The sequence below is a fragment of the Pseudoliparis swirei genome, chromosome 13 (assembly GCF_029220125.1).
Source record: "Pseudoliparis swirei isolate HS2019 ecotype Mariana Trench chromosome 13, NWPU_hadal_v1, whole genome shotgun sequence".
In the NCBI taxonomy this organism is placed as follows: domain Eukaryota; kingdom Metazoa; phylum Chordata; class Actinopteri; order Perciformes; family Liparidae; genus Pseudoliparis; species Pseudoliparis swirei.
Genome location: NC_079400.1, coordinates 15,927,821 through 15,952,597, shown reverse-complemented (window position 1 = coordinate 15,952,597; position 24,777 = coordinate 15,927,821). Strand labels below are relative to the sequence as shown.

Below are 24,777 nucleotides of genomic sequence, written 5' to 3'. Positions count from 1 at the left end.
GCATTCGTCCCTCTGAGGCAAATTTGTAATTTGTGATTATGGGCTATTCAAAATAAACTGAATTGAATTTAATTGAATCCCACCTTGGATTGAGCGCGTCTCATTTCTGCAAATATGACCAAGTTGATCACCCAGGGTGGAGATCAGGAACCGGGAGCAGAGTTGTAGTCTTACACCCTTCTCTGCTCTTCCATTGGAGCAGTTACCCACCCAAGGACTCATCTCTGGACTGGTCTTGTTAGACTTTAGTGCTGATAGAGGGCTCGTCTCTGTAGGTCTTGTTAGACCTTAGTGCTGTGTTCGTCATTGACCATGGCGTCCTATTACAGAGACTGGATCAGTCGATTGGCATTTCAGGCAACGCACTAAGTTGGTTTAAATCCTATTTATCAGATCGATCTCAGTTTGTATGTGTAGACGATGAAGCCTCAATAACCACCAACGTTAGTCACGGAGTTCCACAAGGTTTTGTCACATCAGACAGATCTCGTTTCAAAAAGATGCAGAAAAACTGGTTCACACATTTGTTACTCCTAGACTAGATTACTGTAACTCCTTATTATCAGGCTGCTCTAATAAGTCTCGTAGGTCCCTCCAGTTGATCCAGAATGCTGCAGCTTGTGTACTCACTAAAACTAAGAAAAGAGATCACATCACTCCTGTATTAGCTGCTCTGCACTGGCTCCCGGAGCTGCGCTCACTAAATGCGGGGCTACTTGTGGTTCCTAGAGTCTTGAAAAGTAGGATTGGAGCCAGAGCCTTCAGGTCTCAAGCCCCTCCTCTTTTATGGAACCAGCTCCACCTTCAGTCCTGGAGGCAGATACACCTCATGTAGAGTAAACTGAAGACTTTCCTCCTCTCTCCTATTCTCTCTCTCCTTATGGACAAATTCACGTCTCCTCATTGCACATTATTAACTCTGCTTCTTCCCCGGAGTCTATGTGCCTTCTCGCTCGGACCTGGCTGTGTCTGGAGCTGGTCCTGGCCATCGTAACCTTTTTTGAGCAATTAAATATATCTCTTGTTCTGCCTGTTTTGTGATATACATGGCTAAAAGGTGCCTAATATTTCTAGACTGAAATAATATCGGCATTATAATTATTATAACTATGATGATTTTTTTAGTTGCCTATTTTTTGGTGCCCCTTCAGGACTTGGTGCCCTACGCACAGCTCCTGCGGCGGCACTGCTCCTGCCTTATTGGCCCTGCCTCCTTCTTTGTGCCTCCTGCCTCATTAGCCTCACCTCCTTCGCGATGCCTCCTGCCTGGTCCGGCTCCTGCCTCTGTGGCCTTGCCTCCTGCCTCCTGCCCTGACAATGCTGATGCCTCCCCCCCTCTCTTCCTTCTTCTGTCTCATGGATTGTAGAGGTCTGGATCGTGGTCCATGTCTACTACTCATTATTCATAATTTCTGTCATATTCATTGAATGTGTAGTAACTCTGTTCATCTGGTCACATGACATCTATGCTTCTGTCCATCCTAGAGGGATCCTCCTCTGTGGCTCTGAAGGTTTATTCCTCTTTTTTTTAGCTCCCTCAAGCAGTTCTTGCCCAGCTGAAGACAGCACCCCACCTTGCACATCCAGTGTGCTTCTATGGCAGAGAATGTCTGCTGTGTCCTTTTTGTCTTTGTGGGGACAGGGCCTTGAGTGGGGGGTTTACTGGAGGTCTGTACTAGAGGGATCTCATCTCATGTGATGATCGACAATATATTTGACTGGTTCTATAAAATGCTTTGTCAGATACTGAGTCACTGCAAGTCTATAGTACTTCTTGATGAGCTTCACACTAAATAACGCGTTCTGATGATGGGCTCATCAATGTGTCTCCTTGGAGCATTCCCTGTGACTGACGATGAACAAACAGCCCTCTGGTTACCAAGAGGATGCATCTCAGGATGAAACTGGGGAGGTCCCCAGAGGCTGTTTCTGAAGCACCACAAGAGTAATAAGCCCTCAAACAGCAAGAACATAGACTGTGGACTCCAATAGACCACCAGGGACCAAAACAAATTTTTGTGTTCACAGTATGACAACAAAGATGATGCTGGATTGTTTTGTATGCATTGGTAAAGTTCCACAGATTTTCAGATTTAGGAGCTTTCTGTAGTTCAGTGTCAAACTGGGCATAATGTTCAACGTTCTTCGGAGTAATAATTGTAGAAGTGATCAAAGATGCGTTTCTTTGTGTACGACCCAAAGTACACTCTGTTCACTGTGACGGAGGAAAGATGAGAAACTGTAGATTCACAAGAGCTATCATCACTTCATCCGTCAGGGAAGTTAAGGTGATAAAATCCCTCATCACTGATGATGCACAAGAACCGTCTAATATTATGTAAGAAATAAAAACAGTAATTCGGATGACATTCGGTTTTATTCAAAGGAATGCTAGAGTAAAGGTGAGTTATAAAAACGTTAAGAAATATTCAGTATGTCCACTGACCACTAACATTGTACACAAACCATGTGTAGTTCCTTGGCAATAAAAACATTCTGAACAGGAAAAAGGAATGTGATTTCTTTTAGCAGGAACAATAACTCAGGGGAACAGGACATACATTTAAAAACAGTGGATCCGTCACAGTAGCACATTTAAAACAACTAAAATCAGTGCAGTTAAAATAAATTTAAAAGGCATATGAAACACTTGTAGAATACACATGTTGGCCTATCATTGGGGTGTTAGTTGGTATCGTGCAAATATCTCTCCAAATGCATAAAGCACTTATACAAACAGATAAAGTGCCAGGTCTTTGGTGTGGAGATGCTGCGCCAGGTTCTGGATGCGACACAGGCGGACGTTCTGTGCGTCTCCTGCGCTGTACACTCTGAATATGTGATAGCGCTCCTTCTCTTTCAGTGCAAAGTCCAGCTCATTGGCAGAGAGGTGGATGAATGACTTCTCCTTCTTTATTGTTGACTTGACTTCCACGTACAAGACCGGCGGCACTGCTGCAGGTCCAAAGGTGAGCTTAAAGTCGTAGGGCTGGCCGCTCTCTCCGTTCTGGTTGCACCACAGCACTTCAGCGGGTCGTCCGAGGTCGCCACCGTCTCTCCAGTGGCACAGGAAGGAGTTGACCAGCTGCTCCCCCCACTCACCGATCACTGCCCGGTCAATCGGGTCGTCAGACAACACCACCTACGCAACAATAGAACAACTTAGAACATCTTGCCAAAGCTCAACCCCTGAGAAAACACCCCATGTATTCAATGTACTGACTGTGGTGGGTCTCTGGCAGGTGAGCTCCATGTCCTCCAGTGTGGCCAGGGGAGGCTGCACTTTGTTCCAGGGAGGGAAGTCCATGTTGAGAGGAGCACGCTGGCTCTCTGCACCCCCCTGAAACATACTGGAAAGCACCACGGCCTCAGGGACGACACTGTTGACAAAGGAGACCAACAGGTAGAGGGTTGAGGATTATGTATTGGAAAAAGTCAACATTAGTTGTCGACATTGAATCTTTCAGATGTTGGGGGTTGAGGAGAAGAAGCCTACAGGCATTTTGGATCGGGTTGGTGGCTGGCGGTCTCAGCAGGCTGTGCAGATGGAGGACTCGGTCTTGGTCTGGGAGCAGTGAGGCTTTCCTCTCCACACAAGGTGCTCTCACTCTGCTGTCTGCGCTCTGTCAGAAACCACACCAAATGAGTTTAACACGGGATGTTCTGCATATTAAGAGATTAAGCCAAAATGTGCAGATTTCTTGTTGCATCATGGCCAAAGTTGTTCTTTGCGCCATGGTGACAGAGTACTAATTGTCCAAAATGTAAACGAAGTGGCTTTAATTAAGCAAAAAGAGCATTCCTTAATCTATTACTAACCACCAACGTCTACCAAGCATTAGCTAGTAGTTCTGCCACTAACTAGTTTGTATTATCCGCTGGGTGACCAACTTTCTATAATTATTATTCATGGAGAAAATACACCTGAAAATGCAAGTTTAATTCATATTGTTCCAAAGCAGAACAATCAGCTTAAGTACATGAACAAGCTCTGTGACCCACCACACCGTGGACTCTTCACACCGTGGACCCGCCACACCGTGTGGACCCGCCACAATAAGCAGGTGCTCAGGTTACTATCAAAAGGATTTGATTGGCTGCAGGGTTTCATAGATCATCGACACATATTGATTGGACAGAAGCCCATCACTCTCCCAGGTTTTTTTCTTTTACACCATCACAAACACAACTGAATAGTAGGGAGATAGTTTGTGTTACATGACAACCAAATAGTTTTCTAACGAATCTACCTAATTCATGGGTTTCGTGTTTTCAGACATTGCGGAAACTAGAATTGATAAACATATTGATGAGTGCAGCTTTGCTCGCTAAAATTAAAACTACAGATTGACAGTAGGAGACAGAGGTTGGCTGAAGGTGTAACCTGGAGGTGGAGACAGACAAAGACCAGCAGCAGGGCGGGGCTGGTTTCCCTCGTAGCTGCTGCTGGGACTCTTGGGGATGGCATGGCTGCTTCCTCTGGGGGGAGGATCTCGTTCTGGGTCTCTGTCTTTCGGCCCAGCTGGAGGTGGCCACAGCTTCATGATGGCTTCCACCACACCGCTACCTGCCTGCCCTGTTGGTCCACAGAAGGTGAATGAGAAATGTAGTTTCACAGTGAAGAGGTACCAGGCAGAAACAACCATAGCATTCTCACTCACCAGTGCGACCGGCTCCCGTATTCATGAGAGGTGCTCGAGGAGGCCAGCAAACCAGCGTCTGCTCCCCATCCTCTTGTGCGGGGCGAGACTGCTCCTCTGGGGAGCTGATAGAGGAGTAACTCCTTGATAGCCCTGAAGTACAACGTTTACGAGTTAAAACCAAAGAAAAAGAAAAGAATGACTCAAAGTTGCAAAGCAAAAATCAGCGCTGTTATGCCATAAAAACAGATTTGTAATAATAACTTCTTTTGATCAAATTACTTCTTGTATGTGTGTGTGTCTGCGCTCTCTGCTGCAGTGAGGGATCTGCTCTTTAAGCCCTAGCAACAGCTTCTCTTTGATGTTTTCACACACAACAGTGAACAAACCTGAATTAGCATGTCATGAATTATCTATCTATGTGTGTGTGTGTGTGTGTGTGTGTGTGCAGGGCTGAGACTAAGAGGAAAAATACTTAGTATTATTATGATAGTTACGAAATGATAATGGAAATCGGAGCAATATTCACAGAGAGAATTGGAGATGTAAGAAGTCCCAAACAAAGACGGAGAGAAAGCAGCACAATAACCGGAGTTGCATCAAACTGCGATTATAAATTATCCAGTCTATTTTACTAACATCAGTACACTTTATCAATGTTACTCTGATCCTGAAAGTAGTTCCCACCACATGCAGTATTTTCTCCTGCTTGAGTAACATTTGCTTCTTGAGGAATTTACTGATCCTTTTATAAAAATGAAATCAGCTTTTTGTTGTTTTCAGGAGGAACAGACAAGTGGGAAAGTTGAAACTAACATTTATTCAAAAAAGTCTAAATGTAATTAATAATAGGAAATACAAAGACCAACACCTGACTTGGGCCATTGTGGCTGCAAGTGGCAAATACAGGATGATCAGTGAATTACAGGATACGTAATCAGTTCCTTTAAAGACTTCGTCGTGAGATGAGAGATTGGAATGAGACCACGAGAAGGAAACACGTTTTCCTATGAGGCACAGTGTTAGCTTCTTCTCTTACAACCATTCATTAAATGCACTGATGACTAACTCGCTAACGCTGTGTATAGGCTTTCAGTACCTCTCTCCAGGTTCATCTCTGGTTTGGGAGGTTCTGGGACCTCCCACAGTTCCTCCTCACTGGGCAGCTCTCTGATATCCTCCTTGCCTAAGAATCTCTTCAGAGACTCGTGGTCCTGCAGACACAAACCGTCAATAAATGTGGTGACAATATGCAGCAAAGCAAAATATCTACATTGCATCTGTGTATTATATAAAATACTTTAATAATGCTTTCCAAGACTATAATCTATAAAACTCCCATTTTGATAGTGAATTTAAGTTCTACACACAGAAAATGATGACTAACATGCTTGATGTGAGCTTTGCAGAGTCTCTGCTTGGCTGCTGCACTGCTCTACAGAGATGAGAGCAAATGTCCATGGAATGTAAACGTGACTCCCTCCAGGGAAATAGCCCATTAATTCTAGCTACGGTCAGCTCTGTGGTGGTGGCAGTCAGTGTGTGTGTGTGTGTGTGTGACTGAGAAGACTGAGAGGTTGACGGGATGAAAGACTGAAAGCGAGCAAAGACCAAGATCACTGGATGTGGATTAGTGATACATTTGTTAAGGATCATACACCACTTACATCGAGAGAGGTTATCAGGCCGCTCAGGAAATGCATCAGCTCTTTTCTGTGGCTGCTCTCTTTGCAGAAGAGTTTCACCAGTTCCCTGAACACACATAGACACATGATTACAATATATGGAAAGTTACGTTGTGTACTGACATATCATTTTATTTACCTTATACATGCTTCCTTTGGGCAATATTATCCGGAAACACTCCATAAACTTTCATTGTTATGCAGATGATACTCAACTATATCTATTGATCAAACCAAAAGGAGTCCAACCAGCTCACTCAAATTCAAGCAATGTCTTAAAGACATAAAAACATGGATGACCTGCAACTTCTTGATGTTAAACTCAGACAAAACCGAAGAAATTTTACTCGGCCCTGAGCGCCTCAGAGATCAATTATCTGGTGATGTGGTTACTGTAGATGGCATTGCTAGTAATTCTAGACTAGATTACTGTAACTCCTTATTATCAGGCTGCTCTAATAAGTATCTTAGGTCCCTCCAGTTGATCCAGAATGCTGCAGCTCGTGTTCTCACTAAAACTAAGAAAAGAGATCACATCACTCCTGCACTAGCTGCTCTGCACTGGCTCCCCGTAAAATCAAGAATCACTTTTAAAATTCTTCTCTTACCCTTAACTACAAAGCCTTGATTGGTGATGCACCATCATATCTTACGGTGCTTGTAGTACCATATTGCCCCACTAGAGAGCTGCGCTCACTAAATGCAGGGCTACTTATAGTTCCTTAAAAAGTAGGATGGGAGCCAGAGCCTTCAGTTATCAAGCTTCTCTTGAATGGAACCAGCTTCACCTTCAGTCCTGGAGGCAGACACAGTCACCTCGTTTAAGAGTCGACTTAAGACTTTCCTCTTTGACAGAGCTTATAGTTAGGGCTGAATCAGGTTTGCCCTGGTCCAGCCCCTGGATATGCTGCTATATGCTTATAGCTGCTGGGGGACGTTGTAGGATGCACTGAGCACCTATCTCCTCTTTTCTCTCTACTTATGAATGAATTTTCATCTCTATTGCACATTACTAACTCTGCTTTCTCCCCGGAGTCCTTTTGACTTCATCAGACCCTATGAGACGTCATTGATCCTATCTGCCTGATGGAGCATCGAAGTCTGGATCGTGGAATATGCTTACTACCAACTATGCTATGGCCCTGCTGAGACTCCGCCCACTCCTCCTCTCTACCTTCATCTGCCTGATGGATCATCGAGGTCTGGATCGTGGAATATGACTACCACCAACTATGCCATGGCCCTGCTGAGACTCCGCCCACTCCTCTCTACCTCCATCTGCCTGATGGAGCATCGAGGTCTGGATCGTGGAATATGCCGACTACCAACTATTCATACACTCTGAACATTGATTATGTTGTTACTGTGTTTTAATTTGTGTATAATGATTCATTCTGTACACATTACATCTATTACACCTGTCCATCCTGGAGAGGGATCCTCCTCTGTTGCTCTCCTGAAGGTTTCTTCCATTGTTGTTTGGGAGTTTTTCCTGATCCGATGTGAGGTTTTGGGACAGGGATGTCTATGTGTACAGATTGTAAAGCACTCCGAGACAAATTTGTAATTTGTGAAAATGGGCTATATAAATAAACTCAATAATGCACACATTAGGCAGCTCATGAGTCCTTTGCTCATGATGTATACTGTTTGATTTCTCTTAAAAAGGTTCCCTGTTCAACATTCAGAAAATTAATATGGCAGCTAACATCTATCATATATGTAAAGATATAGTGGCGTAATATCTACCCGAGCAGAGAATGTCTCTCTCCCTATTTGTATTGTTATCAATTCAATTTATTTTATATAGCTCAATATCACAAATTACAAGTTTGCCTCAGAGGGCTTTACAATCTGTACACCCCTGACCTTTGACCTCACATCGGATCAGGAAAAATTCCCAAGAAATAGAAAAAAAGGAGGTCTATCAACTTGTTGGATGAGATAAATTACTATAGCTGTGAGTACATTGGGATTTCATGATTCGCTATAACTTCACACTGGTTATTCAAGGATATCTCTGTGTAGATTGTTTGATAATATACTGTATTTTTAAATAATGTCTTTGTATTGGGAATACTTCAGTTTTATGTGATATTTCCGTTTTTCTTTTTTAATGAATTTGCAAACATTTCTACATTTCAGTTTTTTTCTGTGAAGATGGAGCTGTACATTAATGAGAAATAAAATTAACTTTTTGGATTTTAGCAAATGGCTGAAATGAAACAAAGAGTGAACATATTAAAGGAGTCTAAATACTTTCCGTACCCACTGTATATATTAGATATTACCAAAACATCATACTGACTTTGGCCAGTCCGTGTGGTGTGAATGTGTAAAAGCAGTTTGGGAAAATGGAGGTTAAACAAATAGAAAGATGATGGTTTTGGAGGAAACAGAGGACAGAAGTGAGTGTTGGCACTCAATCCATCACACACAAACCTGCAGATATCCAGCTTGGCTAAGAGGTGATCTTTCTGGATGTAGAGCTCCTTCTCATCCTTCAGCAGACAGATAACATCCTGCAGCTCCACCAATGCATCCTCACAGTCCGCAACATCAAGCTGGTAGCGAATGTACAGCTTACCCACCTGTTGAAAAGGGCTCAGTATAAATATTTCCTTTAGATAGGTCTGATTAACGTGGCCTCAGTCTAATCAATATGCTTTTAGTAAAACAACTAAATAAGGCACTTCCTTCAGGTTTTAAACTACTCCAAACCAACTGTGATCTTCTGACCTGTCCGAAGTGAAGTCGCTTGATTTTCTCTCCAATGTTGTTGTCAATCAGCTCTGAATAGACTTCAGACAGCTCGTCATGGTGGTACAGGAACCTCTGGATGTAGGGTATCACGGAGTGCACGATAGCCTGCATGGACGGACAGGGACTCAGGTTCTCAGTCTGAGCTTCAGTCTTGACACACTGGGACAGCTGACGGATCCCACAGATCTCCAGAAATAAACATCGGTCCATCTCGTTGAAGGCGGTGTTGGATCGTTCTTCCAGCCCTGTGTGACCTAGCAGGCAATTACACAACGATAGTCAGAATCTGGTCTGGGGCATACTTCTTATTGGGTATGGTGAAGAGTAATCTCTTCCAAACAAATCCAACAACCGACCACTGTATTTAAATACAGTAACAGCAGCGTACCAAAGTTCCCAGTCTTGCTCCTGGGAGCAGTCTTCTTCCCTGCTGGTGGCAGGTTGAGCAGACAGATCTGCTTGTACGGTTTGAAGATCTTTTCCACCTCTTTGTTGTCAGCAATCATGGGTTTGTGTGCCAGAGTCACCCAGCTGTTATCCTTGGTGGGGAAGACCCTCTTATCAGACACCATACCTGAACACGAGGCAAAAAGGACATCTTGTTGTATGCGCAGGTTTATACATTTTATAGTTGTTTTTTTGAGAGTTGTTCCTGATCCGATGTGAGGTCCTTGGACAGGGATGCCTATGTCTACAGATTGTAAAGCCCTCTGAGGCAAATTCGTAATTTGTGATATTGGGCTATATAAAATAAATTGAATTGAATTGATAACAATACAAATAGGGAGAGAGACATTCTCTGCTCGGGTAGATATTACTCCACTATATCTTTACATATATGATAGATTTTAGCTGCCATATTAATGTTCTGAATGTTATATAGGGAAACTTTTAAAGAGAAATCAAACATTATACATCATGAGCAAAGGACTCATGAGCCGCCTGATGTGTGCATTATCTGTCAGTACACAACGTAACTTTCCATATATTGTAATCATGCGTCTATGTGTGTTCAGGGAACTGGTGAATATTGAATATACAAATGATGAACCAATATCTTTGTGATGATCAAATTGAGTCAGGTTAATTAGTTAAACCAAAACGGTGTCACTATAGAATGGGCCCCGGGCCACTTTGACCTTGAAAAGTTGGGCCCCAAGGTCAAACGGGTTAAGAACCCCTGGTCTAGAGGACTTCTATTCGTGAGAATTCCTACACCTAAAGTGTAAAGTAACCGTTCCATAAATAGCATAAGAGAACGCGTTTCTAGTCTTAGCAACCACTCAAAACGCATGAACACACGCAGTAGCACCTGCTGCCTTTGCTGCTACCACACCTCCGAGCTGCGCACTTACACTGCAGACAGTGTAGTGAGCCGACTGCTGTCAGTCAACAACGAATCCCAAAACATGTGCTGCACTGACAGGTGGTGGATGATGGCCAATAGGAACAGTTACACAGATTCAAGAGGGATGTGCATTACTTACCCTTCAAGGTGCTGCAGTAGCTGGAATTGAGTTTGGACTGAGGGATGTTTTCCTGGTCAGCAGAGACTTGAATTTTACACTTTTGAGCTGTTGAAAACAGAAATATGTACTGTAAACGTATATAGAATAGCATAGCATCAAAGTCAGGGATCGGAGGGAGGATTTAACAAATCAAGCTAGTGAAGAAAAGCATCTTTGAGTGTCTAGAAAAGCGCTATATCAATTTGAAATATTATTATTATTCTAAGTTGTTAAAGCAGAGAGATAATGAGGTGCAGACAAATTGGACGTACAGAACAAGGAAATGTGTGACTCACTGAACACACTAGATGAAACAAAAGACTGTAAATCTAAATCTAAATGTCCTTACCGAGTCTGGCATAGAGCACCGACACGTCCTGGAGCACTTCAGCAGTTGGTAAGGGAGATGATGAACAGATCAATTCCAACAAGCCCACATACTGCTTCATATTGGGACTGAGATCCACGTTCAACAGCTACACACAAGATGAAACACATTCACAGTGGGCATTATATGTGGTGTAGTATATTATTCAAAAAATTGTGGAATATTAGACACTTTAGAAATGATTAAATAGAGAGAGAAATAGAAATAGATTATAGAGAGAGCATGCAATGTTTCTGTATGTTATTACTAGTAATAATTATAATTTTATGAATGAACTATTAGGTATAGCCTAATTATTTTCAGTGACAGTTTCACTTCAAACTCCAGAGGTGTTCCTTTTGAAAAAGTGTCCACTGAGCAAAAAATAAATAAATGAATGAATAAATAATATATATATATATTAGGGCTGTCAATCGATTAAAAAAAATTAACTAATTAATCGCACATTTTGAAATTCATTAATCGCGATAAATAAATAAAAATAATCTTCTTTTTTTTAAAGACAAAACTTCGTGTATGATAAATTGTTTCTTCAGTGAAAGATCCAGATTAGTAAAAAAAAAGTGCATTTGAGACCCCATTGGTCCTGTCATCTTTAACATTGAACAACAGCAGAACAAGTGGCCTTGGTAATTACCTATGTCAGTTAGTTTAAACTTTAAACTAACTGCCATTCAAATATGTCACGTTAACCCTCTGGAGGCTGGGGGCATTTTCTCCATTCTACAAAAACATGTAAATTCACCTTTTAAAGTCTTTTGCATATGACACATACCCATGTGTTATACATCAAACATTCCAGAACAATCTCATCTCTATATAATGAGGCACAGTTGTCCTCGTGCCGTGTTCTCTGGCTTCTCTGACAGACAGGCTTCTAATGAGCCTGACCTGTGTGGTGGGGAGGTCCTTTGTGATTTACTGAGTGTTCATTGGTTGTTTTTTCCGCTAAACGTTGACAGACAAACGGATTGACAAATCAACGGTGAAGGGTTTCGTGTGACGAGTTCTTTCCGCGCCGCGTCACCTGACACGTCGCCCCTCTGTGGCTCTGTGGGTCGGAGGAGCAGACGGGAGGAAGGAGCGCAGGAGGAAACCCGACTGATCAATCCAGGAGTTTAAACTGATTTCTGCTCCGTATTTTCGAGGAGAAATAATTGTTTTTAAAACGGAAACAGTGTCAAACCGCACTGCCACGACTTGACACTCAGAGGAGCGAAACAACTTCAACGAACACCGGAAGTAAACAAAGTTGCGTTAATTGCGTTAAAATATTTTAGTGCGTTAATCGCGGCCAAATTAACCGCATAGATTAATGCGTTAACGCTGACAGCCCTGATATATACAGGACTGTCTCAGAAAATTAGAATATTGTGATGAAGTTCTTTATTTTCTGTAATGCAATTAAAAAAACAAAAATGTCATGCATTCTGGATTCATTACAAATCAACTGAAATATTGCAAGCCTTTTATTCTGATTTATTGCTGATTATGGCTTACAGCTTAAGAAAACTCAAATATCCTATCTCTAAATATTAGAATATCATGAAAAAGTATACTAGTAGGGTATTAAACAAATCACTTGAATTGTCTAATTAACTCGAAACACCTGCAAGGGTTTCCTGAGCCTTGACAAACACTCAGCTGTTATAAATCTTTTTTAACTTGGTCTGAGGAAATATTAAAATTTTATGAGATAGGATTTTAGAGTTTTCTTAAGCTGTAAGCCATAATCAGCAATATTAAAAGAATAAAAGGCTTGCAATATTTCAGTTGATTTGTAATGAATCCAGAATGCATAACATTTTTGTTTTTTTAATTGCATTACAGAAAATAAAGAACTTTATCACAATATTCTAATTTTCTGAGACAGTCCTGTATATATATTTTTTGTCAAAGCCTCAGGGAACCACAACAGAGGGACTAAAGAGCCACGGGTTGCCGACCCCTGGCATATACAATGCAATTATAATATAATATAAAACATGAAATAGTATAACATTTCCAATATTTTCCTCTGTTGTTCCCCATAAAAAATTTGGGAAAGATTATGATGGCTTATGAAACCACGATTCAAGAAACATTTCTATATGTAGGGAAATAATATGTATATGTATATATATGCATAGTTTACTCTGGTGAAGAAGGTTTTCATGCCATCCAGAGGGTTGTAGAAGGGAACCAGGACTCTGGGTGGCTGGATGGGACTGTCTGCTGCCTGACTGAGCTGTCTGTAGCGCTGGAACAGCGCCGTGGGGTCACTCCAGCACACCTCCTTCAGGTGGTAAAAACGTCCCGAACACCACTCATCTTGCCTAAGGGAAAGATTGATTTGGGGCCTCAAGTGACACAATGTAGACATTAACCTGAACAGCTGAGGACCTACCTCTTGTACTCTATGAATACAGCAGGGGTATGACGAAACAGCTCCCTCAGACTGCTCGGGGGACATTTCATATCCAGATAGGTGTAGATGTTGTGGATGTGCTCAACTGTGGAAGTGAAATTGGCCCCCTCCAACTCATCCTCGGGTAGGCTCTGCTCCTGGTCATCTGCTTGTGGTTTGACACACCACTCCTTCAGGTAGTTTATCAGAATGTCCACCGAGATACTTTGTCTCATTCCTAAAAGAGGGGCAGATACACAGAATGTGAGATGGTCTGTTTTAGGGTTATTATAGGATAACCAATCATGAGCTATCTCCACCATAGATAGAATATACATTTTACCTAGAGCTCTGCTAAACTCGCTGGGGTCTATGTCCACATAACAGACATGAATCCCCAGGAGGCTGGTGATCTCAGGTGAGGTCAGGTAGACCGAGTTTGGACGGAGGTACTTTCTCTCTCGCTGTTCTCCTTCCATTGGACGATAGGCTGGCACCCATTCAAGACAACTCAAGAAGTGGCTGAAGGAGGACTTGGTGCTTTTGATTGGTTGGCCATCCCTGTCAATCACCTGAGCTGTGAGGAACTGAGAGTAGCGGTGTCTGGAAGAATGGGAAAGTTGATAATAAATCATGTTTGGAATAGGTTGCAAAGCTCTAAGCATACAATAACAATGATATGTTGTTGACAGTATACATGTAATGCGTGATCGTATAACCTATCTATGAATACAATGCATGTATCAAAGCCTCTTCAGTTGTAGCTCATTGATCTTGGAGCAACCATATACAACTCAACAAAGTGGCCCTGAGCAGGACTGCTTAAGGCTCAGCATTAAATGCATTGAGGAATTCTCATCTATGCTCTAAACACAAATCTATTGTGTAAAATATGAGTTACACATACAGAGCAATGTTTAAAGAAAAACATTGGTTAACAACCCGTTAAAGTGTTTCTGGCCTTCAGTCCACTATTACCCTGTGAGTAAGAGTAATACAGTGGACTGTTTAGTACATATTATGGATTTCTACACATCTTTTCTTCATGGGTAAATATCCCCCTCATATGTTACGTCACTGCTTTAATTCCAAAAATAAATGTCAGAACTCTTATTCAGGCACTTAATAGTTAAAAACACGTTGTACTACAGTCACATCTGAAAATCAACACCTAGAAAAGAAGGTGGAGAAAATCTGTCCACCCAAAGAGAAAGAGAGATGCTTTATAAAGTGTACTAAAGAGAAACTTTGACGTAACATATGAGGGGGATATTTACTCATGAAGAAAAGATCCGCTGTACTAAAGAGATACTCCTCTTATTTTGAGTATTCCTATAGACCTCAGTAGTAATGACTTTATGAACTTCTTTAATGAAAAGATTTTAACTATTAGGGACAAGATTAATAATCTCTTGCCCTTAAACAGTGCCAATCTGTCCTCAAGTGGAATGGCCTTGGAAACCGCTGTATGCCCTGGTGTATATATTTGGATGGCTTTTCTCCCATCAACCGTGACCAATTATCTTCAACGGTTTCTACCTCTAACACGTCTACCTGTCTCTTGGACCCCATCCCAACGAGGCTGCTTAAAGACGTTCTGCCTTTAATTGGCAGCTCTCTATTAGATATTATCAATGTGTCTTTGATAACAGGCCACGTAACACATTCCTTCAAAGTAGCTGTAATTAAACCTCTCCTGAAGAAGCCCACTCTGGATCCAGAGGTGTTGGCTAACTACAGACCGATCTCTAACCTCCCCTTCCTCTCCAAGATCCTTGAGAAAGTGGTCGCAAATCAGTTGTGTGACTTTCTACATCATAATAGTTTATTTGAGGAGTTTCAGTCAGTATTTAGAAAACACCACAGCACAGAGACAGCACTGGTGAAAATTACAAATGACCTCTTAATGGCAGCAGATAAAGGACTCATCTCTGGACTGGTCTTGTGAGACCTTAGTGCTGCATTTGACACCATTGACCATGACATCCTATTACAGAGACTGGAGAAGTCGATTGGCATTTCAGGCACCGCACTAAGTTGGTTTAAATCCTATTTATCAGATCGATCTCAGTTTGTATTTGTAAACGATGAAGCCTTGATAACCACCAACGTTAGTCACGGAGAGTTCCACAAGGTTCTGTGCTTGGACCAATTTTATTTACCTTATACATGCTTCCTCTGGGCAATATTATCAGGAAACACTCCATAAACTTTCATTGTTAAGTAGATGATACTCAACTATATCTATCGATCAAACCAGAGGAGAGCAACCAACTCAGTAAAATTCAAGCAATGTCTTAAAGACATAAAAACATGGATGACCTGCAACTTCTTGATGTTAAACTCAGACAAAACCGAAGAAATGTTACTCGGCCCTGAGCACCTCAGAGATCAATTATCTGGTGATGTGGTTACTGTAGATGGCATTGCTCTAGCATCCAACACCACTGTAAAGAATCTTGGCGTTATCTTTGAGCGGGACTTGTCCTTTAACTCCCACGTAAAGCAAATCTCAAGGACTGCATTCTTTCATCTACGTAATATTTTAAAAATCAGGCACATCTTGTCTCAAAAAGATGCAGAAAAATTGGTTCACGCGTTCGTTACTTCGAGACTGGATGACTGCAACTCCTTATTATCAGGCTGCTCTAATAAGTCTCTTAGGTCCCTCCAGTTGATCCAGAATGCTGCAGCTCGTGTTCTCACTAAAATTAATAAAAGAGATCACATCACTCCTGCACTAGCTGCTCTGCACTGGCTGCCCGTAAAATCGAGAATCACTTTTAAAATTCTTCTCTTAACCTACAAAGCCTTGATTGGTGATGCACCATCATATCTTAAGGAGCTTGTAGTACCATATTGCCCCACTAGAGAGCTGCGCTCACTAAATGCGGGGCTACTTGTAGTTCCTAGAGTCTTAAAAAGTAGAATGGGAGCCAGAGCCTTTAGTTATCAAGCTCCTCTTTTATGGAACCAGCTTCCAATTTCAGTCCGGGAGGCAGACACAGTCACCTCGTTTAAGAGTAGACTTTAAGACTTTCCTCTTTGACAGAGCTTATAGTTAGGGCTGAATCAGGTTTGCCCTGGTCCAGCCCCTGGATATGCTGCTATAGGCTTATAGCTGCCGGGGGACGTTTTAGGATGCACTGAGCACCTATCTCCTCTTTTTTCTCTCCTTAGGGATGCATTTTCATCTCTCAATCACACGTTACTAACTCTGCTTTCTCCCCGGAGTCCTTTTGACTTCACGTCTCATGGGGTCATCGGATCCTATGAGACGGCATAGATCCTATCTGCCTGATGGATCATCGAGGTCTGGGTCGTGGAGTTCCTGCTACCGACTACGCCACTGTCCTGTTGAGACTCCGCCCACTCCTCCACCCTACCGCCATCTGCCTGATGGATCGTGGAGGTCTCCATCGTGGAATATGCCGACTATGAACTATTCATACACTCTGTCATATTCATTGAATGTATTTTAACTCTAAATCTGTCCTTCTGTACACATGACATCTATTGCACCTGTCCATCCTGGAGAGGGATCCTCCTCTGTTGCTCTCCTGAAGGTTTCTTCCCTTTTTTTTCCCCCTGAAGGGTTATTTGGGAGTTTTTCCTGATCCGATGCGAGGTTTTGGGGCAGGGAAGTCTATGTGTACAGATTGTAAAGCACTCCGAGACAAATTTGTAATTTGTGAAATTGGGCTATACAAATAAACTGAATTGAACTTAAGACTTTCCTCTTTGAAAGAGCTTATAGTTAGGGCTGAATCAGGTTTGCCCTGGTCCAGCCCCTTGATATGCTGCTATAGGCTTATAGCTGCTGGGGGACGTTTTAGGATGCACTGAGCACCTATCTCCTCTTTTTTCTCTCCTTAGGGATGAATTTTCATCTCTCCATCACACATTACTAACTCCGCTTTCTCCCCAGAGTCCTTTTGACTTCACGTCTCATAGGGTCATCGGACCCTATGAGACGGCATAGATCCTATCTGCCTGATGGATCATCGAGGTCTGGATCGTGGAATTCCTGCTACCAACTACGCCACTGCCCTGTTGAGACTCTGCCCACTGTTGAGACTCCGCCCACTCCTCCTCTGTACCTCCATCTGCCTGATGGATCGTGGAGGTCTCCATCATGGAATATGCCTAGTACGAACTATTCATACACTCTGTCATATTCATTGAATGTATTTTAATTCTAAATCTTTCCTTCTGTACACATGACATCTATTGCACCTGTCCATCCTGGAGAGGGATCCTCTGTTGCTCTCCTGAAGGTTTCTTCCCTTTTTTCCCCCTGAAGGGTTATTTGGGAGTTTTTCCTGATCCGATGTGAGGTTTTGATTGTGTACAGATTGTAAAGCACCCCGAGACAAATTTGTAATTTGTGAAATTGGGCTATACAAATAAACTGAATTGAATTGAATTTTGACACGCACATACCTTCATGTTTCCTCAGTGGCTTACTGTGTTAATCTAGTTAAAAATACTTTGGCAAAAATCAAATTTATATTTCCTCAGAATAAATGCATGCTTGCAGTTCCAAAAGTGTCTTCACTTCAATGATATTTCAAGTTTACCAGTTTTTCTGCGCCGTTACAATGTATTATACATCAAGGGAGCGCACCGTGGCTTGTATATCTAAATATTAGATTATACTAGTGTTTACTTCCAGGCAGCCAGTGGTTTCTATTCCTTTTAATATATGGAAATGCTTTAGGAGATAGGGTATCCATAATGTGAAAATGATGGTTATTTCACAGTTAGTGTGTTCTGTTATCGCTGAAACTGTCAACTGATTTTAACAGCTTGCCAGTGACGTGGTGCATTAGTCGAACACCGTGGCTGGTCAAGGTTGCATTCATGAACTAATACTATAATGTGGACATCTGTGTACAAAACTTGATGGCATGCTTTGGAAAATGGTTATAAATAATAAATAATGAAAAAGCAACAGTGTGGTGTGTTGAGTGGCTGGTGGGAAGGGTGACACACAACCTTATTCAATGTCTGTTCTGTTCAATAGTGTGAGTTTGTGAGCTCTGCTGACCTCCTGAGTTGAACTGCTGTCCTCTACTACACACATCCACAAAAGAAACTCGAGCTACGGACAACTACACTCGGATGAATGAATCCCTGGACTTTCCCTGTGGACGTCAAAGCTTAACAAAAGGCTGACATTTCAATGCGTTTGCAGTAAATAACATTTCATTGTCAAACAATGTCCTCCATCTGATCCCAGTAATCGTGGGGATTACTCCTGACCCACTCCAAACCCATTAACCCATCCATTATCCCGGCAATGAGGTCTTCTTTACATCAAAGACAGAGACCGAATCCCCCGGCTTTGAAAATTGTACAATCTTCACTCAACAGAACATGACATGAGAGGCGAGATAAGTGCGGGTATGAGGGTGTGTGTGTATGTGTTTTACCCTGTATCCCAGTTTGTTGTCAGAAGCTCCAGCAAAGCCGTTCTCTGCAGCAGGAGAAGGTGTCCAGGAAGCTGTGCTGTGGCCAGGGCATGGAACTCCTCACAGGGGTAGTCATCAAGCACAAAGCCCCCTCCGGGATGTGGGTGCCACATTGCACTTTCCACTGACCAGGGAGTAGAGGCCTTGAGGAAGGACAAGGAGAGTCCATTTGGTTCATACAATATTTGCCATATAACATGAAGGCAGCATTCTTCACACAATGACTGATGGTATCGTGACATATACACATACTATCCCCGTTTGCTGTAGCCCATCAGGAATATCTGATGGGTTCCATCCATCAGCTGTTCTTTCTGCTCATCCTCAAAGCAGATAACATCTCTCTGTTTCTGTTGTGACTCACAATGGTGGCTATCTTAATCCTTTAATCACTGCTGTATTCCCCATCATGAGTCAGTTAGTTTTTAATGCAGCGTGCTCCCGGAAGATTGTGTTGTCCATGCAACCAGTAAATATTGTGCCCTCACACAACTCATTGCCATGGCTCTGCTGAGGCTCCGCCCACTCCTCCTCTCTACCTCCATCTGCCTGATGGATCATCGAGGTCAGGATCGTGGAATATGCCTGCTACCAACTATGCCATGGCCCTGTTGAGACTCCGCCCACTCATCCTCTCTACCTCCATCTGCCTGATGGATCATGGAGGTCTGGATCGTGGAAGAGACATTCGACCAACTATTCATACACACTGTCATATTCATTGATTGTGTTGTTACTGTGTTTTAATTTGTGCATCTATTACACCTGTCCATCCTAGATAGGGATCCTCCTCTGTTGCTCTCCTGAAGGTTTCTTCCCTCTTTTCCCTGTGAAGGGTTGTTTGGGAGTTGTTCCTGATCCGATGTGAGGTTCTGGGACAGGGATGTCTATATGTACAGATTGTAAAGCACTCTGAGGCAAATTTGTAATTTGTGAAAATGGGCTATACAAATAAACTGAACTGAATTGAATTGAATTCATAGCCCTTCATCATGCGGGCTTACTGGTGGGGGCTGTCAAGACCTTGGCGTGATCTTTTTGTGCAAGTGTAATTGCTGCATGAGTGGAGTGTGATTCCTAAATAGCTATGATCACAGTTCAGGGATGTCCACCTCACCAGTTCTTGAGCAGTCATTGTTTGTCTCTCTTTGCGGATGATGAGACCGTCTCTGACTCCGAGCCTGCTGAACAGCTCTCTCCATCCCGCTACGTCACCATCTGTCTGCACATAGCAGGGACTCAGCAAGACCCAATCACAGCCTGTTGAAGGAAGAAATAGACAGGATCAGGAGGACCACCAATAGAGACACAATAATATAGCTTTTTGATATTAGTTAATCTCAAATCAGGTGAAACATTAGTGTACATATTCAAATCTGCAGCACTGCATTACCCATGGTAAAAAACAAGGTCAGCTGTCATACACTATATGTTGGAAACAACATCATCAACAAGCACCTAAAATGTCTCGTGTTTGTTTGTACACAAGACGGAAAATGAGAGTATCTTCTCAAAGACTAAATATGAAATGGAGCAGTAAATGTGTTAACACATAATACAGTTTTCAAATATATATTTATTAGAATGGTAAAAAGATATTCAGATACGGAAGTGAATATTCAATTATGAAATAAAGCATCACTACTCGATTCCCTCGTGGGTCACTTTCATTGATTGAAAATGAGATGCAACGTTATTAACGAACAAGCGATGAATAATTCAGCCGACAGCAAGGCTTACATTCTTTCATGTAAAGACAGAGACGGACTCATTTAACCCTCCCGTTACCTTTAGGGTCAAATTGACCCCATTCAATGTTTAATGTTGGTGTTCCTTGGGGTCAATTTGACCCCAGGCTGTTTTTCACTGTGTCAAATATATAAGAAATATCAACTTTTTATATATTTAAAGGGCTATTTAGGTAGTCAACAAACAAACATAAAGTACCTCACACTTAAACTTGGGAAACAATATTAATTCTAATAATTTTCTGGAGGTTTTAATTGCTGGGGTCAAATTGACCCCGAGGGTAAAATATGTTAGTAAATGTTAAGGTAACAGGAGGGTTAAACTAGCTATCTTTAGACGTTTGTACTTTTTACACCGAAAAACACTTCTATCATAGCTTGAAATGTAGTGGTATGTTTTACAGTTTGTTTATTTTTTTTCGGTATAATGTGTGTAATACAGGGATGTCTTCACTTTCCAAAATGGGATTGATCTCATTGTTTTATTGGCTTCATATCATAAACATTATCAGGAGGTTCCTAGTTGATAATTGCACTGCTAGAACACAATGGCAAGTCTGCTTAAGAATGTAACAATATTACAAGCTAAAAGTGCACACACACTAACACCCACACGCGCACACGCATACTCGCACACGCCCGCAAACTCGCCCGCACACTTCTTAATTGTGTTTCTACATACCAGGCAGTTTCTTTTGCAGGTTTATGTTGTCATACTCTTCAGAGAAGTGCACCCTTTCATTAGCAGGGCACAGCAGACCCCTGCTGGTGAGGACGGGTACTCCAGTGTCAGAGTACTCTTGGCTGGAGGAGCAATGCAGCTTGATGAAGACCAAGTAACTCACCACCACTGCCTCTGGCTTCAACTGGTGGTGGAATCAGCGAGGGAGACGAGGGCGAGAGTGAAAGATATATATGCCAAATATGATGAGCAATACTTTTTTAAAGCATAAAACATGTACCGGTAATGTAAAATTACCAATAAATCAGTTTGGTACCTTCCATTTGTTGTTCTGTATTGACGGGTAGATGTGCTGCTCCAGTAGCTCTTGAGGCTCCAGTTCATGAACTCCCAGTCTTCTCAGCAGCTCCCGGACCTGCTGACTTTCCAGAGGCTCCACACAGCTCAACAGAGAGGGGTGAACTACGTTTACATCCTCGTACAACGCAGAAAGAGGGCCTATGACAAGACAATGAATGAGAGGAAAGCTAAATATTATCACTTATTTTAGGTTCCAAGCCTTCTGATACTAAATATGGTTTCAGTTATTCCAGTCCACTTCATAACATACATCCTCTTCTTAAATATTTTTCTACAGCACATGAGAAGCAGAAGAAAACTGTTTTTCTATTTTGTTGAAATTATTTTTCGTACTCATGTCTAGTCTCATTGTTGATGTGGGAAATGTACAAAAACATTCTGAATTTCTTAAATTTGTATATTTCTTCTTAGCAGTTTCTTTGGAATGTTAATAAAAAACCATAAATGTGTGGACCTGTTAACCTCCAGGGATCTACTCTTATAGTGTTTCTCTCTCATGACACATCTCTGTCCATCGGACTTCATGCTGGTTTTACTTGCCCAAGCTACACTCACTGACCTGTCAACTTTCATATCATATCAGGGGAACACCTGTCATTTAATGTTGTGTTGCCATGAAGATAAAGGGGCTCACAAAGACATAATCAGTGCAGCAGACTTCAAGACATCCTGACTTTTGCTGGTTTGACATAATCCTACTGCTGCACTACTCTGTGATTGGTCTGACTACTAAGAGAGCAGACCTCCTTTCAGAGGGCTGAGTCTGGCACACCGCCATGTAGGGTGTCTCGTTACTTTCAGGGATTAAGTGATCATCCAGCCCTTTTAAACCCTCACCCTGCAAACGGAGTGGTAGAAGAACATCCCCAGAATGCTTTGCTATGGGATTCATGTAACATGCATCATGGCTAACGGTGCGGGGAAGGAAGACATAAATGAGTAGAGTTTTACAAATAATAATGACAACAACTGTTCGTTTAATGTAGGTACAAAAGAGTTGTCCCAATTTTTACAAGTATTACAAAAAAAGCCTACTCACTATGTCAATGGCGCTTTGTGTAAATTGTGAGATGCTCAAACACAGGACTAAGTTTGCAATGACCACACCAAGCCCCATACAAAGACTTCCATTGTCATTAGAATTGTAGACGACTTTGTACCGAAGAGACATTACCTTTCGGAGCTTGACCTTTCTTTTTTTTGGTCTTGGTTTCTTCCATTGGAAAGAACACTCCTTCCCCATTTAGTGCCACCACACGTCCGTCAGCAAGGGGGATTATGGGTAGATGCCGTAGGGTTTGCAAGATGGATTCTGCCTCTCCGTAGCCATGCTCCAGTGCTCGGAAGTTGCAAACCAACAGCTTGGCCAGCTGACGCAGGTTGTCATCTAGAAGACAGTCGAAAGAAATTTACTGAATTTTTTACATTACATAGAAATTATGTTAAAATGTTCAGATTACACACGGAATAGACACATGTACCCAATGAACGGGACACCCTTTTTAAGAATGACTAATTTCAGAAATAATTTGAACATTTATAAGTAGAACAATAAGTGGGTTGAATGAAAAATAAATTATCCCACCATGATACTTTAATCAGACCCAGCTATACCAACGAGGTCAATAATGAAGCCAATTACAGCAGTGCATTAAATTGGAACTATTTTAAGGCCGCCATTCTTTTGTTTTGACATATTACATAGGTCAATGATGGTTTGCACCAGAGGATTCCTGCAACATCGAACGCTTTTATTTATATATAGCAATGCAACGTTTTCTATTGTTGCTTTTCTGTTGTGTTCACAATAAAATGTCTATCTATTAATCCGCAAATAATTTGAAGTGACATGGATTAACTTTCAATCAGATTTCTCCCTCTCCATCCACACACCTGAATGGATGCCTTCCATCAACTCCTTGGCCATGGCTGTGGTCACCGTGGTAACATCAGATCCCCGTAGGTATCGGACTCCTAGGTGGGTGAGCAGGGAGGTGGGTGGGGCAGGGCTCAAACCCGGATGGAGATAGGACAGAGACAGATGCCTTTCTAGCTCGTCGCCGCCAATCACGTTGCGGATCACAGCGTCATGACAGACGGCCACTTGGGACGGCAGCTTGTACACAATCTGACCGTCTGGGAGAGAAACATGTACGGGGTCAATGCTCTCTATTGCTGCTATACTGAAGCAAAGTACCGCTAGACGAGAAATATTTTGGTTTTGTTTATGCCATTTCTTGTGTGATTATAAAAATGTCACAACCTGCATGTGTGAGTAATACCTGTGCTGAGTGTAGGCAGGAACGCCTTGCCCTTGAGCATCTGAATAATCTGCCCAGCAACAGGCTTGAAGAAGTCCAACACCTCGTCGGGCAGCGGGACAAACAACAGGAACTGGCAGAGGCCCTTCAGCCCCTTGAACTCTGGGTGATCCTGGAAGAGTACAGGACACCGGTCGAAAGACAGGCAATAACCAATGACTAATACATAAGTGATATTACTGTATTATTTTTGGGACATCATACCGTGATTCCTCATATTCCTCAATTATTCAAATATAGGCCAAAAACATCCATAGATATCATCTAAACATGTTCTTTTTCTTAAAAATGTTAACATTGCTCATTACTTATTCAGTCATGATTATTCAATGTTACTTAGAAAAGCGTAATATCTGAAACAAGGTTTTTTGGGGCTTAAGTAGTTTCAGTGGGTCAAAGGCACATCATCCCTCCTGTTCCTTGTAACAATATCATTTGTGTTGGGTTCCATTGCTGACAACGTAGTCCCTTAAAATAAAACCGCCACTGGAATCACTATGTAAACAAAACTGCAGTACATTATGCTGAATGTACCACATGACCCACTACATCCCAGCTAATGTCCCACCTCCACAAAGTCTTTTACTTAATATTCATCTTTCAGGAATACACTAATTCATCGCTTTGTCCCAGCTGAATGTTTTATACCACCAGTTTCCCTCGAGTAACATTTCCTTATATCTTTTAGGGCTGATACAGTAGTCTTACAGTGAAGACATCCTTGGCCTGGAGGAAGAGTTGTGCAATCTCAGACCGAAGCGACTGGTTCCACGAGCTGTCTCTGTCAACATCTTCACGAGAGGATGGGATGTCAAAGTCACC

The 24,777-nt window shown here is 42.1% G+C and overlaps 1 protein-coding gene across 3 annotated transcripts in view; it reads right to left on the bottom strand.

Annotated features, from left to right (window-relative positions):
* Positions 1 to 2,358: 2,358 nt before the first annotated feature.
* Positions 2,359 to 24,777, bottom strand: part of wu:fj29h11 (uncharacterized) — a 49,978-nt gene continuing 27,559 nt past the window's right edge. For all 3 annotated transcript variants that reach the window (XM_056429092.1, XM_056429091.1, XM_056429090.1), the window contains 23 exons: positions 24,664 to 24,776; positions 23,917 to 24,067; positions 23,528 to 23,770; positions 22,809 to 23,021; positions 21,591 to 21,772; positions 21,275 to 21,458; positions 19,962 to 20,104; positions 18,806 to 18,987; positions 13,714 to 13,973; positions 13,371 to 13,608; positions 13,119 to 13,299; positions 10,946 to 11,072; positions 10,576 to 10,662; positions 9,477 to 9,662; positions 9,065 to 9,342; positions 8,768 to 8,916; positions 6,308 to 6,392; positions 5,740 to 5,854; positions 4,662 to 4,793; positions 4,385 to 4,576; positions 3,497 to 3,623; positions 3,224 to 3,380; positions 2,359 to 3,142 (listed from right to left, as the gene is read on the bottom strand). In XM_056429092.1, the coding sequence (XP_056285067.1) occupies positions 2,729 to 3,142; positions 3,224 to 3,380; positions 3,497 to 3,623; positions 4,385 to 4,576; positions 4,662 to 4,793; positions 5,740 to 5,854; positions 6,308 to 6,392; positions 8,768 to 8,916; positions 9,065 to 9,342; positions 9,477 to 9,662; positions 10,576 to 10,662; positions 10,946 to 11,072; positions 13,119 to 13,299; positions 13,371 to 13,608; positions 13,714 to 13,973; positions 18,806 to 18,987; positions 19,962 to 20,104; positions 21,275 to 21,458; positions 21,591 to 21,772; positions 22,809 to 23,021; positions 23,528 to 23,770; positions 23,917 to 24,067; positions 24,664 to 24,776 (4,139 nt within the window). In that variant the 3' untranslated portion in view covers positions 2,359 to 2,728. The remainder of the gene's footprint in view (positions 3,143 to 3,223; positions 3,381 to 3,496; positions 3,624 to 4,384; positions 4,577 to 4,661; positions 4,794 to 5,739; positions 5,855 to 6,307; positions 6,393 to 8,767; positions 8,917 to 9,064; positions 9,343 to 9,476; positions 9,663 to 10,575; positions 10,663 to 10,945; positions 11,073 to 13,118; positions 13,300 to 13,370; positions 13,609 to 13,713; positions 13,974 to 18,805; positions 18,988 to 19,961; positions 20,105 to 21,274; positions 21,459 to 21,590; positions 21,773 to 22,808; positions 23,022 to 23,527; positions 23,771 to 23,916; positions 24,068 to 24,663; position 24,777) is intronic.